This window comes from Lissotriton vulgaris, chromosome 5 (assembly GCF_964263255.1).
Source record: "Lissotriton vulgaris chromosome 5, aLisVul1.2, whole genome shotgun sequence".
NCBI classification, from domain to species: domain Eukaryota; kingdom Metazoa; phylum Chordata; class Amphibia; order Caudata; family Salamandridae; genus Lissotriton; species Lissotriton vulgaris.
In genome coordinates, this window is record NC_141693.1 from 1,295,781,761 (window position 1) to 1,295,806,839 (window position 25,079).

At 44.6% G+C, this 25,079-nt stretch overlaps 1 protein-coding gene across 1 annotated transcript in view; it reads left to right on the forward strand.

Annotated features, from left to right (window-relative positions):
• ITPR3 (inositol 1,4,5-trisphosphate receptor type 3) overlaps positions 1 to 25,079 on the forward strand; it is a 588,642-nt gene that overhangs the window by 419,840 nt on the left and 143,723 nt on the right. Inside the window, exons 28-30 of the mRNA XM_086923190.1 lie at positions 3,682 to 3,807; positions 8,983 to 9,105; positions 20,578 to 20,778. Of these exons, the coding sequence (XP_086779316.1) occupies positions 3,682 to 3,807; positions 8,983 to 9,105; positions 20,578 to 20,778 (450 nt within the window). The remainder of the gene's footprint in view (positions 1 to 3,681; positions 3,808 to 8,982; positions 9,106 to 20,577; positions 20,779 to 25,079) is intronic.

Here is a 25,079-nt window from a genome sequence, read left to right on the forward strand (position 1 = left end):
CCCTATAATTATAGGGAGATTTTCCAAAATTAACTTGGAATAAAGTTTCGAAATATATGTAGAATCCTCCACATTAGGTCCATAAAAGGACACACAAACCAACTCCATGCTTTCCAAAGCCAGATGCGCGATGACCCACCTCCCGGTTTGGTCTGTCTGGAAAGATTTTATTGAAGACACTGACCCCCGTTTTATTAAAATTGCAACACCGCGGGTATTTGTTGTTTGACCAGACACACAAAAGCTCTCGACCCAGAAGAAGTTTTGAAACAATTTTCCAGCTTCATCAGCGGTCAGGTGTGTCTCTTGGAGAATACATATCTGTGCCTCAGAGAGTTCTAAAAAATGTCATTACCAATCACTGTCTTCTGGGGCACCTCATTCCATTAATGTTCCAGGAGACAAAGCTTCTCTTCCTACCCTGAGTCTCTACTCCCGCCATATCTTCTGAGTTCTTTGCCCAAAAGCCAACGGCCCATGAACCAAAATCCTAACGTGAGATGAGTATTTTTCTATTATCCTTCTTCTTTATCAAGTAAATACAACACATGTGATTTAACAGCTGTGGTCACCACAAAATCCAGAAATTCAGCTAAAGAATGATAGTTGCATTAAGATGAACCTTCTGTGTTATTGAACTGTGGCAAAGCAATGGTGGGAGAAGTCGGTGCTTTTTTAAATGAATAATATAATGTATACATTTCAATCAAAAGAAGGATCTTAATGATACAATTCATTCCAGTGATGGTTCGTGGCCAGAATAAACCTCCGATATCCAATCTCTAATCGGGTTCTATATGTGTAACAACTAGACACTAGGTAACCAGGTCACAGAACGGGTGCTGACTCTGAATCTGGGACAGTGTAACAAATTATAATAAGTAAATAGTGGTGCTCATAGGGGAAGAAAGGTTGGTTACCTAACAACCCTACCTTTACCCTCAAACCCGGGTAAAAAACAAATAAGAAATGTCCTCCCGAGCACTCTAACAGACATCAACTACCATTACATCAATTCATGAAATAGTGTATCATTCACAAAAAGTAAGTTTCAATGTCCATAAATTTGTTTAATTTCCTTTAATTCAGATGTTCTTCTCTTGGTACAGCAAACTGTCCATATCCAAGTATCCAAAACATTCAATGAGGTAGTTCTTCAGTGTATAAAATTCAGAGCAGCCAACACGTGTTTCGTCATGCAAAGTAAAGCATCCTTGACTTCTTCAGGGCTGCAAACCCAAATAAGCAAAATATAAGCAACATTATTTCTAAAGTATGGTAAATACACATTAGTCCACGTCAATTATAATAAAACTTTAAACTAAAGAGTATTGAAAAGACAATCAAATTGCCATAGTAAACCATCACCCATTGTGCAATAGAACAAAGTCCCAGTAAAAGCTCAAAAGTATAGATCAAAGCACTAAGTATCCCTCGCTTAGACACCGGAGAACGTGAAAGCCCAAGAGCAAAGATTAAGTATAAATTTAGTTCACTTATATAATCAAATTTACCGATTCTGTAACTTTTAGGCCCCCTATATGTCGCATACCAAATACCGGTCGGTAATGGCCGAAATTGTAAATTGATACTTGTATAGCGCACTACTCACCCGCAAGGGTCTCAAGGCGCTTGTACGAATACCGCTGTGGAACCCATCCTGGCTTTCCCTGTGAGGCGTCCACTCCTGGGCACCCCCAAGGTGGAGGCCAGGCATCCTTAGCGTTGTGGAGATTAAGCAAGCTATTGCCCAGAGTAGCAGAGTGGGACTCCATGATTGGAATAGGCACCGAGGCAAGAATTATCAGGTCCATGGAATTTTAAGCCCAAGACCCGCCGAGGCGGGGAATTGAACCCTGGTCCCTGGCTAGACCTCTGCATCAGGGTCTGCCGCTCTAATCATTGAGCCACACTTCTCCACTCATTGAGCCACACTTCTCCAAATCGTCCGTTACCGACCGGTATTTGTTGTCCTACATCTGGCCCCTAAGAGTATCACACTTGTCAATCACTGGTTGATTGTAAATGCCATTCACATACTTATCAGCCCGGTGAAGTCAATGTCAAATTAAATTCTGCCACTGAATTCCAAATGCAGAATTACTTATTGGAATTAGTCATAATCCACATAAATTTAAGAGGTAGGTTTAATTTCTGCCCCCTGTTCTGTCACTGTTTTATTCTCTCATCCATGTCTACTCCTACCCTTGTACCTCCCTCTACTTGTACCAATGTGTCTCTCTCCTCACTCATTCTCTTTCCTACACTATCCGTCCATTACTCCATGCTCCCTCCACTTTTAACCCTTCTACCTTGTTCCCCAACCCTACCATGCCAATTCCTTCTCTAACCAGGTCTCCATTTCTCCATGTCTTCATGTTTCCGTCAACTTTTGCTTCTCCATGTTTCCCTTCACCATTTTGTGTACTCCTCCATTTATCCGCAGTCATTCCTGGCACATTCCCATATCTCTGTTGAGTCCTTCTTCCATTTCTCCATGTCTTCCTTTCCCTGGTACTATTGTCTCATTATCTTTTGCTACCCTACCTTCCCCTATCCTTTTCTACCTATATCCATTTCTCCATACTTCCCCAATAATATCCTTCTCTACCTCTCCCCTTCCTCTGCCCTAGCTGCCACCTCTCCATGTCTGTCTTTACCTCCGCATCTTCATTTTTCTGATAATACTCCTCCATCTCTCCAGGTCAGCCCCTTCCCCAGTTCCATGTCTCCCACTACCAAATCTGCAATGCCCGATTCTGTCTGCCATGCATTCAACAATTTCTCTGTTTATCTTGCTGCCTTTGTTTACCTGGTATGCAGGCATTTCATCTAAACCCACTTATGTTTCAGACACGTTTACGGGATGTCAGTGGTGTTGCTGCTCTTCATGTGTTCTCTGGTATAGCCCCAGCTCCATACTTTATTTACCAGCTGTTTGAGAAAGTAGGCATTCCTCAGAAATGTCGACAGCCTTCCCCTCTTTCCTAACGTTGACAATCTGAAGCCAGTCTTGGCACCAGGACCAACCATCAAAAGCAGCCCCGGGGGTTGATAAGCAGTTTGGTTTGTTTCCTGTTTGGATCACACGCAACTGGAGGCAGTGGAGCTGGCCACAGCTCATCTTCCCACATACGTATGTTGTTGAGAGAGGAGGTGGAGTGTTGCTGCTGTTTACTCCTACAACACCCTCATTTTAGAGAGATGCACCCATGCCCACCTCACAAGTCCTCATAACCATAAAAATTAAAGAGCCTCTCCAGAGATGTTTCTCCTGATGTAATCCACTCCTTACAAAACCCAGCAAGAACTAGGAAGAATAATCAATGACACTGATGAAAATGTCAGAAGTATAGTCCAAATAAAATGAATGACTTTGGAGAATGTTATAAGTTGACATAATTAACAAGTCTGTAATGTTGAGAATACTGCTCTCTGATAACTTATCCGTGCATAATAGGCAATTTAACTTGCATGAATCTTCTTTTGCAAAGCATGTGAACCGTTGCAGTTTCCATGTATTAAAGTGCAATTTCCTGTCGAGGGACAGATTGAAGGATCTGCAAAATAATGGGATGATGTGGCATTTGGAAGAAGCTGAGTGGACCAGACCACAAAGCAAGGCACTGTTGGATGGCTCTTCTTTGACTTCGCTCCTTCCTTGACTTCTGTACCCTACAGATTTTGGAACGATTGAATAAGATGTGTGGTGTCGGAGAGCAAATGCGCAAGAAGCAGCAGAGGTTGCTGAAAAACATGGATGCTCACAAAGTGATGCTAGACTTGCTGCAGATCCCATATGAGAAGGTAAGATTGGGGCTTCTCAAGAGTAAGACATTTTTGAGAGTGAGCAGACAGAAAACACCACATGGATAAGCAAAAAAAGTATGTGTTTCTTCGCACATGCTAACATCTCCCAGGTTTAAATTAATGTACATGATTGTCTTTGTTGTTATCCAAATTGGTGGTGGACATTTATAGAACTCAACATTGACACAACCCAATGTCTCTGGAAACTGCAACTGTTTTGTTGCACCCACTTGTTTTCAGTAAACATATCCAACAGTCCTATGTTCTCTGTAATGCATGGGTAAGGTATAATATCAACAAAAAGGGATTCTCAAGAGTAATTTTTTGGTCCTGATTTCTCCTCATTTTAATATTTATTTCCTAGTCTCTGTACCAAGTTTCTGTGGATGCATGTGCAATCACTTTTGGAGCTAACAAGTAAAGATATGTGGTGCTTTTTCACTCACTACATGTTTTGGAGTCATTTAAATGGGTCAGTGCTCTTACACAGCCACATCACCTGCTAGGATTTAAATATAGTGCTCCCTCAATTTATATCAGTGGCACTTGAACCAGTGAATAAGTACACATTGAAACATTTATTACAATCAAAATTGCTTTATAATAGCAATTACATCGTAGCGTACAATTAGTGAACTTCAGCCTTTAACAATGGGATTGCAGGGGTGAATCTTTAAGGTAACAGCCATAGCTGCTCATGCACTGCTGCTGGTTTTCACCTTGGGCCCTGCGGGCTGCTGAACACCAAGTGATGCTTATGACAAGAGACATGTATGTTGGTACAAAGCCTGGTCCTGTCATTGGCTTCTGCAACATCTTGTGAGAAAACTGTAGCAACCAAGAGGTTCCCGCTTCAGGATTGTATGTATTGATAAGACAGTGGGGAAAGAGGCACCAGGGACTCAGGTTCAGGTGTTTAGAGCATTGTACCCAATCCCCTTGGTTGCCGTCTCCTCACACAGCCACCCTCAGGATATGGAGGTGGGAGCTCAAAGCACAGGCCAACTTAACCACCATTGAACTGAGGTGCATTGGTCAGAATGACGGGTAGAAGGAGAAGCCTAACCCCAAGAGGGCATGGTTGACCGGTAGGCTCAGGAAGAGTTCTGAGGTGGAGTAATATTGGCATGACTAGAGTTATTCATGTAATGCCTGGTAAACAGTTAAGAAGATACAAACTATATTTCTTAAAGCCGTGGCAGAGGATAGATGGTGGAGATTTTGGAGGAGATTTTGCAGGTGACAAGTTGTTGAAAGGCAAGAGTCTGATGACCACTGTAGAATAAAACAAAAAGGTTGGACACCTTGAAGAAGTGTGTTACTGCAAAGGAAGCATGAGTGGGAAAGGTGGAAGAAAAGAGAGCAGGAGTGGAGGTTTTAGGGGCTAAGACTGGCTTGCAGATCCAAGAACTACAGGTCTTCCAGAACAGGGTTTTACAGTTGGAGAACCGAGCAGAAGTACATGAGGGAAGCAAGATGCACAAGGATGATACATTCTACCCCTCTGTCAGAAAAAAAGATTGTTTCTTTTGTGGTTTGTGATTTGATTGTGACTCATGACTGTACCTGAATGTTTTAACTTCGCAGTGGAAAAGAAGGTCTTCAGGCTTCATAATAAATTGGCAAGCACCGTTTCACGGCAGACAGTGGGCACCGTCAATGATCCTTAATTGCAAAATATCCTGAGAGAGGTCGCCATCCTAAGTCAGATTAAATGTAGTTGTGTATTATTGTTTGTGGACTCATGTGCAGATCGTGCTCAAATGGAAACAACTTGTGGAATTGCACAAGACATTTCTTCCATTAGGGACACCAGCATCCCTGTGGAACCTAGCCCAACACAAACTGTCCTGAGAATGCACTTCCTTCATCTTTTCCAACCCCGAAGTGGCCAAGGCTTATTTTGAGGAAATCGTAACACATTATGGATGACCTTGATGACTAAGCCACCTTTTTCTCCCGTGCTATTGTGGCTGGTACTTTTGAAGATCTTGTACTGCCCAAAATACCGTTAATATCAAAAGGGAACATGGGGGCATGACTGTATGCTTTATGAAATGTTTGGTAGTTTTCTGTGCTGTATGCATGGTAGGAAGTGTTGACTTAATCTTGGCAGGGCAGGGCTGGCCAATTATTCCATCGAGCCTTTCCCAGGTGGGCTGGAGCCCTTGAAGACCAGTTTTGAAAGACCAGGGCCGCTTTCTGGTTCCTCTGTCACTTTCCCCAACGTCCTGATGTTAATTGCAGCGGGTATGGGGAGACGTCAAGACAGGGAAAAAAGCAAGGGAGGGAGCAGGTAGAGAGAGAAGCGATGAGTGAGGGGGAAGAGAGGAGAATGAGAGAATGGATGGATAGAGATTGTTTGAGGAGACAAAGGGATCAAGCCTGTTTGAGCATTTTTGCCAGGGATGCTTTTGGTTCCCCAGTACACATTTGCGTCTTGGGGCTGCTCTGTATCCTCCTCCTACCCTTTCCCCCTTTTCCCTTGCCCTTCTCTTTATTTGCATTTTAAAGCATTTTTTCGACCAATCAAGTTCATTTCGAGCAATATTTGTGCAGGGCATGGGAATATTGGGTTAATACTATTATGCCTGGCGGAGTGTAACCCTTGTCTGTACCCGGCTCTGAGTTTGTATGGCTTGTCAAAGGTTGGTCCTTTTAGAACTTGGCTCTAATGTTCAGTGATAAAAGAAGTTTGAAAAACAATGTAATAGACATTTTTTCAAATTATTAAAACTGGAGCTGTGCTCAAGCTCAATATTATAAATGCTTCTAAACATGTATTCCTAATCCATGATCAGCACCAGAAATATGTCTACCTACACTAGCTGTAAGGAGTGCAATAAAGTATTAAAGTGATAGTGCAAAAGTTCGTTTTTAATAAAAACTAAGCTGAAACAAGAAGAGCATCCTATTACCAAGAAAAGTATTTTAAATTGGATTTAGTTATTATTCATTAGCTCATTACACTTGAGGCCAAGGGCGCATTGTACACATAAGAAAGTTAAAACTTGCCTTTTGTTAGTAATATATCAGATATACACACAGGGGCCTAGCTCTGTGGGGGGCTGGGGCAGGTGCCTTGCCACCTCAGTTTGGAACCAAGGTATTACTGGCTGATGAGCCCTAACTAAGCATATGGCTGGATCCAAACTGAGGTGGGAGGGTTTGCAAACTAACAATGAATTAGGATGCAGCCCAAGTAATTACCAGTGGCTGAGTTTAATTTAAGCATTCCATCCATCATTTTTTGTATACTTTAGTGGGTTTGCCCAGACGTGGGTCCCGTGCATACTGTGTCACTGGAACTAAGCTATGTCTAGTTGATGAGTCCTAACTAGGGCAAAACGAGTCCTGAGTTGCTCGTGTTCCGGTTCAAGAAGGACCTGGCCTGTCAATTGAGACTAGATGGTTCCCATTGAAGTGAAGTCAAGACTGATTTGCATATGGCTGGGCCCAAACTGAAGTGTGACGGTGTGCGAAATAACGATGGATTGGGATGCGGCCCGAGTAACTTCCAGTGGCTGAGATTATCTCAAGCATTCCATCCTTCACCTTATTGTATACTTTAGGTCATGGAGAGAGCAGAACTGTGTTCAGGTGGTGTATTGCAGCAAATTTGCTTGCGGCACTGCGTTGTTCCACGTCTTTGTAAATTTGCCCCCTCATTACCGGTTTACAAAATAAGTAGAAAATCTACACCCATAGAAGTACATCTTGAATGGATGCAAATGTACTACTTTATAAAATTCATAAACCTTGGCAGTAGTTGGATTGGACAGCTATGTCAGTCTAAGGTTTCCAGGCATACTAATGGCAATCAAACACCCAAAAAGCAATGGGTTGAATGCTCATAAACAATCTAATCACTGGCAATCTCTCAGGATAACTTTCAATACCATAGTTGTTTGCCAACTGTGCCATTCTAAATATGGTCTCTAAACTCTTGGCCATTGTGGGTTTTGGGTGATGTCATAATGTAGTCAACATTAAAAGTTTTAAGATTTAACCCCTTCGTGCTCAAACGCGAGCACTACCTGCTGGGTGCTGCGCGCAAACGTTGACCGACGCAGCCCCGTCCACTCCGCCAAAAGCCCGCATCACGATGGAATTGCCGCCGATGTAAACGGGTTAAGTAATCAAGAAGCGTTTACCAATGTAGCCACTAGATAGAAGTAGGATGTACTGCATGTACATCTATAAAGTCTTCCAGATTCAAAACAGTTTTTACAGAAAGTATCTTCTTTCTTCCAGTTTCCTTGATTGGAATTGTGTACCCTGGAATGACTATCATGCATGTGTCAATGGTTGTTGTACCTCCAGCTTAAGAATGTAGAGGAGATTTTGCAGCTGAGGCTCCTTCTTTTTCTTTTCTCTCTTATTTCTTCTTGAAAAAAAATTATACCTTTGCTTCATCTTTGAGGGTTTGTAGGCCTTCTTCAAAGTGCTCTACAGAGACTAGCTATGTGAATATACAGATTTACTTTCTAATGCACTGAATACATAGTTTTGTAGATTATTAGATCATTTTGCTCAGCGAAGTCTGTACCCATCTTGTTAATACCTAGAATGCTAAAAGCGAATCATTGTTTTGGAACGTCAAACTGGTTTCATCCATAAAATGTTAGATGTCAATATCTTCATTGGTTAAACTGAAAGTTAATAATTAAGTGATGCCCCCTATGGCGTCCTCTTGCCCAAACGTTTTTAAATTCCAAGGCAAAATATGATAGCAGTCAATCAGTGCGATTTGTAACAGTCCTAAGCAGGACACAAGGAATGCAGGGTGGTTAAAGAATACTTTAGAGGCTTCACATCTAGAATTCTTATTTAAAGAACAATATATTTTATGGAGGCCTTCGATTTCCTTGCTTAAGTTTTTGGAGCTAATTTGTACTTTTACTGAACTTAATTAAGTTAAACAAAATGCATAAAAGATTCACTGGCTGTGCCTTTAGTTTTATACGAAGTCACTCACTCACTGCACTCCTCACTGAGGATGAATTTAGTCCAAATGTTCCCAGACTTGAGGCTGAAGAAAAACCATTTTATATTTGTTTTGAGTAGCAACATATGAATGACTAGAGTACAATGGTGTTGTGACAATGTGTTGGGGACCACATATGAACACACCTGCTTCTTCACATCTCTTACTTTGTTTCCTTCCCTCAGACTGACACTAAGATGCGGGAGATTCTGAAGTACACCCACCAGTTCCTGCAGAAGTTCTGCTTGGGAAATCCGGAGAATCAGGCTTTGCTGCACAAACATTTGTCCCTTTTCCTCACTCCAGGGGTAAGTGCAAGAAAAGAGATACAACCAGGAACTAAATAACCGATCTAACAAACAGCCATGTTTTCAGCTATATTATGATAGAGGGGGTCTCATATTAACATAATCTCAAGAGGAAGGGAGTTCCATCTTGGCTTAGTCCCATTTAAGGGTGTCTTAGTTGGAATTATTAGGTGTGCCTTAGCAGAGGTTCTCAAAGTCCTGGTATGAGTACAGCATGGCAATCTGTGACTCACGATCTCGTGGTCTTCACTTGAAAGGGCATTATGGCATATGCAAAAGCATTCTGCGGGGCATACCATGAAGGAAGAAGAGGTTCATTCACATCAGTAAAATGTTACCCACCATTTTCATTCTGATTAATGTTATGTTATTCATTTTATTCAACGTGCTGCTGTTTATACAGGTGTCCTAATGCAGAAAAAAGGAAGAGGAAAAGAGGCTGCTGAGGATATAGCCATGTCTTTAAGGCGTTCCTAAAGTCCAGCATGTTAAGCGTTTTATGTAAAGGTACAGGAAGAGCGTTCCACAGTTTGGCTCTTCTAAGAACAAGAAAACCCTGCCAGCAGACTGAGTCCGGTTAAATCTGAGTAGTGAGGTATCTTTAACTGGAGAGTACGGCCTGGGACATAATGTGTGAACTTATTTCCCAGATGTTTTGGACCAGTGTGATAGAAAGCTCTATGAACATGACAGAGAGATTTGAAAGCATTCCCCTTCAACAGTGGGAACCAATGCAATTAGTACAATGCAACAGTAGATAAAGCAGAGAAGGAAGACCAAGACGAAGTTTGCCTGCTACATTCTGAATGCGTTAGAGCTTCATGAACAGGCCCGATGATACACCCAGAAAGAAAGAGTTTGCAGTAGTCAAGATGACTCAGGGTGGTCACCTGGACCTCTAAACGACAAACTACAGGAAGAGGTGGTAAAATTTTACTTGGTACCCGTAACAACAAGCAGCATGTGGACGAGAGGTGGTTAACTTGTCTTACCAGAGAAAGATCGGTAAAAGGCCAGATTTCTCAGTGATTTCACTGGACAATGTGACACAGAACAAGGTGTAGGCCAGTAATAGGTTGGAAAGGGTCACAAAGGGAGACTTTGGTGAATCGAAAGGAACTCTGTTTTGCCAGAATTAAATTAAGCGTATCAGAGCATAACCAGGAAGTGACCACAGACATGCAAAGATGGAAGTAGTCAATAAATCGCAACCCATATTGATCCATGGAGATAATTATTTGAGAACTGTCTGAATAATTCATGCAGTCTAAAAGATCTTACTAGGTTATTCAAAGGACAAATGTAGATATTAAACAATGTAGAGCTCAGTACTGACCCCTTAGTGACAACCTGATTTAATGTTTTAAATTCTGGCCTTTAAGTGCAGTCTTACTGCTATCCTGTAGATTGGATTTACACCACAGTTGAGCTAATTCACTAATACTAATACCATGCCGGCCTAAGCTGGCAAGAGATTCCCCCTCCAAACCGTGGTTCTCTCCAGGGCTGAAAGACTTGAAACAGGAATGTAAAATACTGGAGAGGGCATGGCGCTCTAGCGGTTACTGCCCTATGGCGAAACACGCACTTAGAACCAAACAAAAAAGATATTACATCGCTATAGCGGTCGCTAAAAGTTGTTACTATACTTTACGTATCGATCAGGCCAACAATAATTCCAAATAAATCTTTTCTATTGTGCAAAGTTTTATGTCTCCCAGTGCCCAGGCTCGTGCTGTGCCAATTTCGTAGTCCTGGTGCAATACTCTCACTAAGTTTTTTCTGGACACAATTTGCATTATACAAGCTGCTTTCTCCTCCTGTACAAGGGCGCCCATGGCTCCCATTCTGGCCAGTCTGTTGCTGGTCTTGCTAATATGCTGTAAGCCTTTGAGCCAATAGATCTGGCCTGCTCCCTTAAAATTTTCAAAGCCTTGAAGTCAGAATCTCCAACTGATCCCTGTTCTGCTAGACTTCTGGCCACTGCGCGGACACCATCAATCCCAAAGTTAATCAAATTGTTACCATGTCATTGCAGGAAGCTCTTGTTCCAGCTTCTTAGAAGCTGGCACAATTCTCCCCCTCCTCAAGAATCCATCCCTTGACCCGTTGTTACCGGGAAATTACCGCCCTATCTCGCTTCCGCCAAGTCTGGCTAAGGTCTGTGAGAAGGTCATTACAAATCAACTGACCAATTTCGTCGAGGTCTCGGGTCTGTTACATCCGGCTCAATCCGGATTCCGGGCCTCGTTAAATACGGAATCAGCTCTGATGTCAGAGGCTATTCGTGAGTGTTTGGATGCCGGGGGAGAGCCGCATTGGTCTTTCTAGATCTCTTGCCAGCATTCGACACTGTGCCCCACTCGCTGCTCCTGGATCGCCTCTCGGAGATTGGTATATCCGGGTCTGTCTGGGGCTGGATCAGGTCCTTCCTGGAAGGCCGCTCGCAGCAGATCTGGCTTCCACCGTGTGCCTCTGTGCCCCAGCGGATGGCCACTGGGATCCCGCAGGGGTCATCCCTTAGCCCCCTTCTCTTTAACATCTATTTCACTCCGCTGATTTACTTAGCGGAGTCATTAGGGGCTAAGGGTATGGCCTACGCTGATGATATCCAGCTTCTGTTCTCCTGGGAAAGGGACGATGATTCAGTTCTCTCGGCTCAACATTGTTTGGCCTCTGTCTTTTGCTGGTTTGCTCAGGCGCAGCTAAAGTGCAATGAAGAGAATTCAGAGGTTCTTTTGTATGGCGTTTTACCAAACAAAAAAGATATTACATCGCTATAGCGGTCGCTAAAAGTTGTTACTATACTTTACGTATCGATCAGGCCAACAATAATTCCAAATAAATCTTTTCTATTGTGCAAAGTTTTATGTCTCCCAGTGCCCAGGCTCGTGCTGTGCCAATTTCGTAGTCCTGGTGCAATACTCTCACTAAGTTTTTTCTGGACACAATTTGCATTATACAAGCTACTTTCTCCTCCTGTACAAGGGCGCCCATGGCTCCCATTCTGGCCAGTCTGTTGCTGGTCTTGCTAATATGCTGTAAGCCTTTGAGCCAATAGATCTGGCCTGCTCCCTTAAAATTCTCAAAGCCTAGAAGTCAGAATCTCCAACTGATCCCTGTTCTGCTAGACTTCTGGCCACTGCGCGGACACCATCAATCCCAAAGTTAATCAAATTGTTACCATGTCATTGCAGGAAGCTCTTGTTCCAGCTTCTTAGAAGCTGGCACAATTCTCCCCCTCCTCAAGAATCCATCCCTTGACCCGTTGTTACCGGGAAATTACCGCCCTATCTCGCTTCCGCCAAGTCTGGCTAAGGTCTGTGAGAAGGTCATTACAAATCAACTGACCAATTTCGTCGAGGTCTCGGGTCTGTTACATCCGGCTCAATCCGGATTCCGGTCCTTGTTAAATACGGAATCAGCTCTGATGTCAGAGGCTATTCGTGAGTGTTTGGATGCCGGGGGAGAGCCGCATTGGTCTTTCTAGACCTCTTGCCAGCATTCGACACTGTGCCCCACTCGCTGCTCCTGGATCGCCTCTCGGAGATTGGTATATCCGGGTCTGTCTGGGGCTGGATCAGGTCCTTCCTGGAAGGCCGCTCACAGCAGATCTGGCTTCCACCGTGTGCCTCTGTGCCCCAGCGGGTGGCCACTGGGATCCCGCAGGGGTCATCCCTTAGCCCCCTTCTCTTTAACATCTATTTCACTCCGCTGATTTACTTAGCGGAGTCATTAGGGGCTAAGGGGATGGCCTACGCTGATGATATCCAGCTTCTGTTCTCCTGGGAAAGGGACGATGATTCAGTTCTCTCGGCTCAACATTGTTTGGCCTCTGTCTTTTGCTGGTTTGCTCAGGCGCAGCTAAAGTGCAATGAAGAGAATTCAGAGGTCCTTTTGTATGGCGTTTTTCCTGCTAACTTCAGAGAGAGGTTATGGCCCCCCGGCTTCCTCTTGTCTAGTGCAATGGGTAATGCTGCTAAAAACCTGGGGGTTTGGTTCAATGAGAACCTGTCTTTTTCATCCCAGGTCAAGAAGCTGGTTGGGAAATGCTTCGGCACTCTGAAAGCACTGAGGAAGTTTCTTCCTCTCCTTCCAAGACATGCTAAAGAAACGGTTGTTCGCACCTTGATCTTGTCCCGCCTGGACTATGCCAATGCACTTTATGTGGGCATTTCCGGCTACCTCCTGAATAAATTGCAGGTTGTTCAAAATTCGGCTGCCAGACTCCTGCTAGGGGTATCGAGCAGGTGTAGTGTGTGCGTTCATTTGCACTCTTTAAACTGGCTCCCTGTGGATTCATGAATAAAATGTACAACTTTGGCTATCACCCATAGGGCTCTTCATGTTTCGGGTCCTACTTAACTACAGAAGAGGTTTGCCTTCTATAATCCAGTGAGACAGTTGCGGTCTTCTTCCCAACTTCTGGTGCAGACCCCTAGGTTCAAACGCCAAAGGCTTGGTGGGAGTTCCTTTGTGCGGAAAGCTGTTTTGGCATGGAATGCATAACCCTTGGCGCTGCGCGGCATACAAGATCTTGTAATTAAAAAAAAAAGTTACGTTAAAACACTTATCTTCTAGTTGCTTCGCTGTTTTTTGTCTCCTTTTCCCAAGTAAGCGCCGGGACAATCTGTTGGGTATCTGCGCATGAAATAAATACATATAACATAAAATAACATAACATACTGACCTCCGACAGTCTAGACAGAAGAATAGAATTTGACACTATGGGGCATATGTACAAGCCCCTATCGCCACAACAAAGTAACTTTTTCTGACGTTGTGGTGGGAATAGGGGTTTAGCCTTAATTGCAAGGCAGTGTTAAGCCACTTAGCGTGGCTTAACCCTGCCTTGTAAATAAGGCCCCCTTTCTCACCATGGTTAGCGTGAAAGGGGTGGGCAGTGGGTGTGTGGTGGGCATTCCACCACAACATCCATTGATTTTGATGTTGCCCTATATGTACAAGGTTTAGAAAAGGGGGTGGTGATGAACAGAGTGTCTGAGTTAAACAGACCACTCTTACCCAGTCCAAAGATCAGGGCTTGATCCATCACCGTTATTTATCTCACTGCCCCATCCCAGCCCAGAACCTGGCTATATGCAAATCAGTCTGTCCCTGGCCCAGTGCATCATGGGAACAGGGCAGACTAAACTACCAAGCCAATTCTTCACCAGAAAGGAGACAAGCTACCGGGGACCGGTTTCTGGCATTTCAGCCTTCTTCGGCCCGGCTTGCTTGAATCCTGATGGAGCAGTGAGAAAGGGACTCATGTCTGAGTATACCCTGCCACACCTATAGTGGCCAAAAACGATTTAGAAAAGGGGGTGGTGATGAACAGAGTGTCTGAGTTAAACAGACCACTCTTACCCAGTCCAAAGATCAGGGCTTGATCCATCACCGTTATTTATCTCACTGCCCCATCCCAGCTCAGAACCTGGCTATATGCAAATCAGTCTGTCCCTGGCCCAGTGCATCATGGGAACAGGGCAGACTAAACTACCAAGCCAATTCTTCACCAGAAAGGAGACAAGCTACCGGGGACCGGTTTCTGGCATTTCAGCCTTCTTCGGCCCGGCTTGCTTGAATCCTGATGGAGCAGTGAGAAAGGGACTCATGTCTGAGTATACCCTGCCACACCTATAGTGGCCAAAAACGATTTAGAAAAGGGGGTGGTGATGAACAGAGTGTCTGAGTTAAACAGACCACTCTTACCCAGTCCAAAGATCAGGGCTTGATCCATCACCATTATTTATCTCACTGCCCCATCCCAGCTCAGAACCTGGCTATATGCAAATCAGTCTGTCCCTGGCCCAGTGCATCATGGGAACAGGGCAGACTAAACTACCAAGCCAATTCTTCACCAGAAAGGAGACAAGCTACCGGGGACCGGTTTCTGGCATTTCAGCCTTCTTCGGCCCAGCTTGCTTGAATCCTGATGGAGCAGTGAGAAAGGGACTCACGTCTGAGTATACCCTGCCACACCTATAGTGGCCAAAAACGATTTAGAAAAGGGGGTGGTGATGAACAGAGTGTCTGAGTTAAACAGACCACTCTTACCCAGTCCAAAGATCAGGGCTTGATCCATCACCGTTATTTATCTCACTGCCCCATCCCAGCTCAGAACCTGGCTATATGCAAATCAGTCTGTCCCTGGCCCAGTGCATCATGGGAACAGGGCAGACTAAACTACCAAGCCATTTCTTCACCAGAAAGGAGACAAGCTACCGGGGACCGGTTTCTGGCATTTCAGCCTTCTTCGGCCCGGCTTGCTTGAATCCTGATGGAGCAGTGAGAAAGGGACTCATGTCTGAGTATACCCTGCCACACCTATAGTGGCCAAAAACGATTTAGAAAAGGGGGTGGTGATGAACAGAGTGTCTGAGTTAAACAGACCACTCTTACCCAGTCCAAAGATCAGGGCTTGATCCATCACCGTTATTTATCTCACTGCCCCATCCCAGCTCAGAACCTGGCTATATGCAAATCAGTCTGTCCCTGGCCCAGTGCATCATGGGAACAGGGCAGACTAAACTACCAAGCCAATTCTTCACCAGAAAGGAGACAAGCTACCGGGGACCGGTTTCTGGCATTTCAGCCTTCTTCGGCCCGGCTTGCTTGAATCCTGATGGAGCAGTGAGAAAGGGAGCTTGTTTCCTTCCCAGTGTAAGAATTGGCTTTTGTAGTTTGGTTTGCCCTGTTCCCATCATGCACTGGGACAGGAACAGACTAATTTGCATACAGCCAGGTTCTGAAACTGGGATGGTGCAGTGAGCTAAAAAACGGTGTTGGATCTAGCCCTGATCTCTTGACTGGGTGAGAGCTTTCTGCTTAATTCAGAGACTCTGTCCCTCACCACCCCTTGTTGTAAATACTATATGTACAAGGGCAGCGTACATAGGAGGGAGCCCCAAAATTAAGACCAGGGAAAACCTGGTCTTAACTTGGCAAAACAAGGAGAAATGCATTATTTCTCCTCGTTTTTGCTTTTTCCATGTGTGCTCCTTTGTGCAGCACACATGGAAAAAGCAAACTGCGATGGATTGTTTATAAACAGGAAGGTCACCCTTCCTTTGCATAAACAATCTGTAAAAAAAATGCCATTTTGTGACTTTCATGTGTGCTGCGTGAAGCAGCACACATAAAAGTGACAACATGGCATTTTAGGGTTGTCTATGTGCAGGAAGGGTCATCTGCGTTGGCGCTACACTGCTAAGTGTATCGCCAGCTCAGGGGGAAACTCAAGGCTGCACCATATCCTTGTAAATATGGTGCAGCCTTGCATTTCAGAAGTGGCCGAGTGAGGCGTAAAGCCATGATTGCTAATGCCTCACTCCGCCACTTCCTTGTACATATGCCCCTATGTCAAAGGCGAATGATAGTTTCACAAATAATGGTATTGATTGACTTCTTAGAATGATGACTTGTCACTATGTCATCTAGATACTTGGGCCCAGTTTTATTAAGCCATTATGTTCCTATTGCGTCATGCGAGGAGGCACAAGGCAACGCAAGGACTTAAGTGAGTTTTACTTAGCTATGCAAAGCCACCTTGCATGGCTGTGCATGGCTTAGCTAATCTAGAGTAACGCAAGGCAGCACAAGTTGCTGCCTTGCACTTCTCTGCATTAGGAAGGCATTCCATGGGTGGGGTGTGTGTGTTCCCATGCATTTACCCATTGACTTTGGCACAGTCCCTGATTTACTAAGATTAGTAAACCTTGGAATGTGTCAAAATGGCACACCATGCCAACATATGTGTAACAAGGAGGAATATCTTTTTTGTCTTGTTATTTCCTCTTTCTACATGTGCTGCATTCTGCAGCACACTAGAAAGAGGAAAATACATCTTAGGATTGTTTTTGTGCAGAAGGTTGTCCCTTCCTGCACAAAAACAATTCTGCCTGCAACGCAGGCACCATTACACCATGGCAAAAGGGTGTCTTTGTTGGAGCTAGTACTGTGTGCACCAGCGCAGAGAGAGGGAGCAGGAATGTGCCACATATTAGTAAATGTTGATGCATTCATGCTTTCTCCATTTGGCGCACAACAGCAAGTTGTCTTGCTGCATTGAGCCAAAGAATAGTAAATCTGGGCCCATTTTTCTAGCCGAGGGCTTTTGGCGTATTCTGCAATTGTCCGTCATAGTTCATAATTAGAATGTGATTAAAAGAAGGGCACATTTTATAAAGCAGTGGGCAGCACCAGTAATTTGCCCAGGCACTGTGAATAGTTAAATAAAGTGGCCCATGCAGTGCCCTTCTAAATAGAGAAATGTATTTAGATGGTTATTGCTACAGTGTGAAGAAGGTTGGAGGATGTAGGCATGGTCTGGAGTCTTGTAATGTTGTGTTATGTTAAATACACCAGGAGGTTTCATGGCGCTAACTAGAGTGTGCTGGGACCGTTGGATGAAGTTAGTCGTAAGCCTGCACAAACAGCCATGTCTTGAGCATTTTCCTGAAGCTTAGCAGATTGGTACATGACCAAATCTCCAGTGGGAAGGAATTCCACAGTCTAGGGTCCAAGGATGCGAACCTGCAGCCTCCCTGGCGTTTTAGCTTGAAGGCAGGGGTGGGCAGTAGCTGGAGGTGGACTGAGCGGGATGGAGTGTACTTTGATAAGAGGAAGTTAATAAATTTGGGGCTCCGGCTGTATAGAGACTTGAAGATGAGACATCCCGTCTTGAAAGTCTTACGTTGGGGAATGGGGAGCCAGTGTAGTATTTTTTAAAAAGAGGTCTGGCGGATTGCCATCTGGGTTGTTGGTGGATCAGTCTTGCAGCTTGGTTCTGGACCATCTGAAGCCGTTTGATTAGGAAACTTTGCATGCCTAGGTATATGGAGTTGGCGTAGTCTAAATGTGATAGTACCATGGCTATCACAACCTGTATCAGTGCTGTATGAGTAACCAGACGGCTGATCTTTCTAATTTTATGTAACTGAAAGAAACAGGTCGAGACCACTGCACCAACTTGTGTTCTTAACGATAGGTTGTTGTTTATGGTGACCCCTAGGCTCTTGACAGAGGTATCGGGTTGGGGGGGGGCATACCGAGTTCCGCCGGCATGTAATGTGGGCCCAAGAAGGTCTGACTGTTCCCTGTCAGGACTAGTTCAGTCTTGCCTGGATTGAGTTTTAAATGGTTTTGGTCCATCCAATGGCGAATATGGAGCATGGTGGCCTGGAATTCCAGGACTAAGTTGGGGGAGTTATCTATGGTGAAAATTAACTTTAGGTCATCAGCATAATTGAAGGTGGTCACCTTCTGTTCCTTCAGAGACTGAACCAAAGGTAAAAGGTACCGATTAAACAGATGGAGGGGATAGTGATGATCCCTGTGGGACCCCACACGTAGTTGTTAACTTGGGTGCAGTAAATGAGGCTAAGCGTACCGCTTGGGTACGACCCTTGAGAAAAGACCCAATCCAGCTGAGGGCTGAGCCCTGGATGCCGTCCTGCCTGACACCATCCATCAGGATTACATGATCGACCGTGTCAAATGAGGCAGAGAGGTCTAAAAGCACCAGGGCCTGAGGGGTGCCTTTTTTCTGCTTTTTCTCGTAGGGCATCCAGTACAGCTAGGATCACAGTCTCCGTAGAGTGAGCGGCGATAATCCCACCTGGTGAGAGTCTAGATATTAAAAATGCTCCATGAAATTGGACAGGCACTTTGCCACGTGGGCTTCTAGAACCTTGGCCAGGCAGGGGAGCAGGGAAATGGGCCGATAATTGGATAAGTTCTGGGGTCTGCTCCCGTTTCATTTAGGAGGTGGACCACAATTTCCGTCCTTGAATGCTTTGGGGAACCGGCCCTTCGAGAGGGATTCATTCAAGAGGGTCATTGTCGTATGTGGTAGGGCGGAAAGGGTGTCTTTTAAGATATGAGGTGGACAACAGTCCATGGGGGAGCCAGATTTGACTCTGGACAACAGGTCCAGGAGGGACTGGGTATTAATGGCAGGGAGGTTATCCAAGGTAAACGGATTAATTATCGTGGCAGATGGAGCCTCCATGGGGCTGTAAATTGGGATACTAGCTTTAATGTTAGAGATTGTTTCCAGGATGTAGTTTATTTAGAGAGTTACATAGTTCTTGGGTCGGTCTGGGTTTAGGTAGAACTCTCTCTACATTGGCTATTTCGTCAGCAATAGCGAAGATATCCTTCGATCTGTCAGTCTGCTCCAAGGACAATGAGTAGACACTCACTTCAGTCTCATGAAGGCCTGAGATAGATATCAACCTAAAATAAAATAAATTTGATACTCATGGTGCCTCACAATGAGTAGGCATTTTTAAAACAATCTTACATAATTCTTGAATGTTAGGCTTTATGTATTTTGCATCATTCATTTTCTTCTTTCTCCAGGTTACACTTTTTTATGTAATTTTCACCCACAGGAGACTGATTGATGGAGGAAAAGTCTTATAAGAACTCAACAAATGATATGCACTGCAGTCTCACAACCATTTCTCCTTGAACCAGTCTCATACCTGTATCCTGCATGATTTTTGGATGCGAGTTAAGCCCTAGCCTTCAGCTCTTGTGCAGACCAGTGAAATATATTCTATACATATGTTTATTTTTCGGAAAATTATCCATATTTTTCTTGGAAATGATTTCTCACACTACTAGTTGAAAGATGGTCCGAAGCAGTTTTTAATCATGCAAACAGTCACAAATGAAAGGGATAAAATGAAGGTGGGCAGTGTGTGAGAAGCATTACTCGTGTGTGGGCAGAAAATAGTTTTGCGAATATAAGATGACCATGTACAGACCTGTGAGTGGACTGAAGTAGAGAATGGTAGCTGATTGATTGGGGTGGTTCAGTGTTTGTTCCTTTCTACCATACATGATTCGAGGTAAAGGCAGTAGAAATATTCTTTGGAGTTTTGATATGTTCTGTAGGCCTTCTAATAAAGACTGACCTGCAGTGAAAGTAGTTCATTGAAGTCTATCTTGGAGTTGGTCTTTAGCTACTTTAAGGCTGCTTAACATTGAGCTGATATAGAATAAATGGTCTTTTGAAGTCTTTAAGTGGTCACACCTCTCTTCAACTTTGGTCTAAATTCAGTGTGGCAGGAGTAGAAATCTTTTATTGTTAGTTCTGTCGCAGTATCCTTGTTACACTTTTCATCCAGTTCAATGTATTTTCTAAGGTGTAGTAAAGATGGGTTTTTGTGGTCCGTCATGACTCCTTTTAGATGGATCTAACTTAGGACAAGGAGTTCTGGGTTATTGAGGTATTGCCTTAGATCTATGATTGTCCCCTTCAGCTGAATCGGGTAGTTGAGTTGAGTTTTTCAGGCATAATGTGGGGTAGAAGGAGCTGTAGATTTTCAGATTAGTTTACAGCTCTTCTCTGTGGTTTTATCTTTGATGAAGGGAGCAGAGATTGGTCCATGCAGTATTGAAATGGTCTAGACTAATTCTCCTGGTTCTGATTCTGCAATTTCTTTGGCCTCTTCACAGCTTATGGAGGCTGAGACGATGCAGCACATTTTTCTGAACAACTACCAGCTCTGCTCTGAGATCAGTGAAACAGTACTGCAGCATTTCATTCACTGTCTGGCCACACATGGTCGCCACGTGCAGTATCTAGACTTCCTGCACACCATTATCAAGGCAGAGAACAAATACATCAAGAAATGCCAGGACATGATCATGACTGAGGTAAGAGTGTTTAACATTTTGACGAAAAATGTACCATGAGTGAGCTTTGTAGGCACTCTGTGTGTTGATGACCTCTGTGATGGTAGTGGTGGTGGTACTTTACTTTTGCTCATGGCTCACGAGCATGTTTGTTCTAACTGATAGCATCTTTACCATTGTCTCCCTTTCATAGGTGTTTATCTATTTGTTGTGATTTAATGAGTTTGTGAATGTTAATTAAACAAAATGCAGATTGACGAAAAAACATCTAGAAAATATTTTACTGGTCCCTTTGAAATATAGGTGTCATCTTCTTACTGTCAGTGGGACCCGCTCTGGCAACCTTTACCATTGTTTATAAAAAATTGTGTTCATGATAAATAAACAACATTTGAACTTTAGTGCCCATTGTAGCTGAACCTTGCAGAGCATAGCTTCAACGATCTCTTGTTTTACAGACAATGTGTATTTAGCACAGCAAATAGCGTTCATTCTAAAATGCTACATTTTTAACTATACCATTATCTTTCTAGTCTTTTTTTCTACAACCAACCACTATAGTCCAGTATTCTGCTTGCTGTTTTCAGTAAACATTTCCCTAAAAGAAATAAGTTACATTTTCAAGTTAATTGCCACAAAATAAATATCTGCTGTAATCAAATGCTACTACCTAAGATTGCCCCGCATTGCCATTTTGGGGTTGTTGTGGCTTTTACCACTTGGCTTGCAGGTTTCCAGCCATATGTCTGGAAAACATTTGTGAATTTCATTTTCGTTTGAGCAAATACAAACATGGAATATACCTTCCTTGGCATACCCACCAATTCTGAGGGGTTCCCTAGAAGGAATTTACTCCTGTCTTCTTCAGGAATAAATGTGTTTTTCATGGTGGGAAGGGATCAGAGAGAAGTTTGTTATTGTGCATAAACTTGCAGAGCATAACAACCCTGGAGTGACAACTCCTCGGCGAATAGCTTTGGGATAGATCACTATTGCAAAAGCTATACCAGCATTTGACGTTTTGCCAAATTGTATTCATACATTCTAGCCATACTTGCACATGGAAATATCTTTGTGAATCAGACCCTGTGGAGCTATCTAGCATGTTGCAGTTCTGGAGATGATACTGGTGAACCAATTGTTGCTTATTAGGCATGCGATCATTAAACATCATGAGACAATCTTGGTTTTGTTTTTTATTGTTGTGATACCGCTCTCTGTTGTGTTTTTAAAGCCAATCTTTGCCCAATGCTGTTTCTATTTTTTCCGCAAGTGATGTTTATGCACAGTATTGTTTTAAATTGCTGCTAACTATAATGTTGGTTGTAATGTCGTTGATAATGGTAATTATGATTTGTTGTGCGCCACACGCCATTGAAGTGGCCGACATTTGTGCTATGTAGTCACTGATTTTATCACTGGTAGGACTTCAGAAATAAGTGGACATTAGTTGTTCTTGTATTTCTAGAGGTGTTGATGATCTGCATGGCTTGGGTTGCAGTTAGCTCTTGAGCTGTTTTTTTGGAAAGCACTGTTTATTGAGGATGCTGGTATTTCTATAAGTGTTAGCTGTGTACGTTTTCCTAAAGGTACAACTCTTCTAACACAGGTGTTTCTGACGCAGGAGTTGTGATTGTTAATTTGAGATATTTACGTAGCCCACCCTAAACTAATTAAATCTAAGCGCTTTTAATGGAAAAACTTGAAGGAAGATAGAAAAACCTGCATGAGTATAGTTGTCTTAAGACAGCATAATCATTCTCCAAGCGGGAAGTACATAGTACTCTCTTTAACTTTTTTCCTGAAGAGTGAAGATACAAAGCGAATATCTGTATGGAAAGACATCAATATATTTGGAACTGAGCAAGAGGTGGCTGGCTTAAGCGTCTTGGGTCCATACGTACTAATTATGTACTAATATTTTCCCATAGACACCGAATAGGGAATTTCATTTGATACATCAGACCATTAGTGTTATTTACCATGGGTATGCTGAGGGATTCTTTGTTTCTGCTTTGTCTTGTTACCTTTGTCACAGACAATTTTCAGAGAGGCAATGATGCTCTTGGTCATGGATAGCTTTCTGTGTGATACAGCACACTTTAAATTTGATTCATACATGCAGGAGTAGCCTATGGAGAGAACATAGAAGAGTAAAAGTAAGATGTGGTTTTTAGGTCTCGCCTGTCGATGCGCATGCGCATCGAGCTTGCGAGTCTATGGTGGCTTATCCACTCTTTATCCCCAACTTGCAAGGAATCGTGGCGATTCCTTGCAGTGCACGAGAAATTTAAGCTCAATGCGCATGCGCATTGAGCTTAAATGCGCGTGCACATGCCCCCAGCCGCCTGCCTTGCCTACTCTCCCAGCTGGTGCCGCTCCACCCCCTGCGGCATCAAAGGCTTTCACGGCCGGCCAGCCATGCTTTCAGTTTCACGACCGGCCGGCCGTGTGAAGCCCGCTCTCCCTGCTCCGCCCCCTGCTCCGGCCGAGACGCATTTCTCCTTCCTCCTCCCCCCTCCTGGGTCAGGTTACCCTGCTTTGCGTAGACTCTTTCAGGTACCGCCCATCCCGCACATGGAGCAGTCGCAGTCCACTGAACCCGTCACAGCTGTCGCACCATTTCCATGGTCTTCCACTGGCGAGCCCTCCCGGACCTTCATTTTCATCTTGGCCGCCTTCCCCTCACTCTGCCGATCTCAGTGGTTTGGTTCGTTTTACCTTTAAAACGTGGTTTAACCTATACGGGGATGCCGGTTAGTTTGCATAGAAGCATTCGCCACCTTGCTTGTGTCTTACGGCCGGCCGGCCATGCTTTCAGTTTCACGACCGGCCGGCCGTGTGAAGCCCGCTCTCCCTGCTCCGCCCCCTGCTCCGGCCGAGACGCATTTCTCCTCCCTCCTCCCCCCTCCTGGGTCAGGTTACCCTGCTTTGCGTAGACTCTTTCAGGTACAGCCCATCCCGCACATGGAGCAGTCGCAGTCCACTGAACCCGTCGTCTGCATGCGTCTTGCTCTTTCCACTTGCTGTAGATATCCATATACGTTTTGTAAAGCAAGAAGTTGGCTCTTAAAGCCTTCGTTCATCGACTTGTCTCGCTGCATGAGCCGTTGGTACAATCTCTTGAAATTCACCGTGTTTGACCTGCTAGCCTACAGTATTGTATATCCGGGGGCTGTTGATTTTTCTAACTTGTTTTCAGAGATATGGACCTGGAAACGAAATGTGTAGTGTGGCAAGAGCTTGCCTGATTTGGCAGGAAGATATGATAGTTGCGTGGGTAATGTCCACTGGTTCATTGATGGGATTTTTTTGCAAAGACCCACTTTTTTAAATTTTTGATGGAGAAATTCAGATTACACATTTTTCTGTTAGCGTGGTTAGTTGGTTTGTCTACCAGGCAATTCCCTGATATTTTCATTCCTAGTATGGCAGTCACTGGTATCACCCTCAACCCCTCACCCTCACTCACCCTCAACCCCTCACCCTCACTCACCCTCAACCCCTCCCCCTCAACCCCTCACCCTCACTCACCCTCAACCCCTCCCCCTCCCCCTCACTCACCCTCAACCCCTCACCCTCAACCCCTCACCCTCACTCACCTTCACTCACCCTCAACCCCTCACCCTCACTCACCCTCACTCACCCTCACCCACCCTCAACCCCTCAAACTCACCCTCACTCACCCTCAACCCCTCACCCTCACCCTCACTCACCCTCAACCCCTCACCCTCACTCACCCTCACTCACCCTCAACCCCTCACTCACGCTCACTCACCCTCACCCACCCTCAACCCCTCAAACTCACCCTCACTCACCCTCACTCACCCTCAACCCCTCACCCACCCTCACCCTCACTCACCCTGACCATCACTCACCCTCAACCCCTCACTCACCCTCAACCCCTCACTCACCCTCACTCTCACTCATCCTCTCACCCTCACTCTCACTCATCCTCACTCACCCTCACTCTCACTCATCCTCACTCACCCTCAACCCCTTACTCACCCTCACTCACCCTCAACCCCTCACCCTCACTCACCCTCAACCCCTCACCCTCAACCCCTCACTCACCCTCACTCTCACTCATCCTCACTCACCCTCAACCCCTCACCCTCACTCACCCTCTCTCTCACCCTCACTCACCCTCAACCCCTCACCCTCACTCACTCACCCTCAACCCCTCACCCTCAACCCCTCACTCACCCTCACTCTCACTCATCCTCACTCAACCACCCTCAGCCTCACTCACCCTCAACCCCTCACCCTCACTCACCCTCAACCCCTCACCCTCACTCACTCACCCTCAACCCCTCACCCTC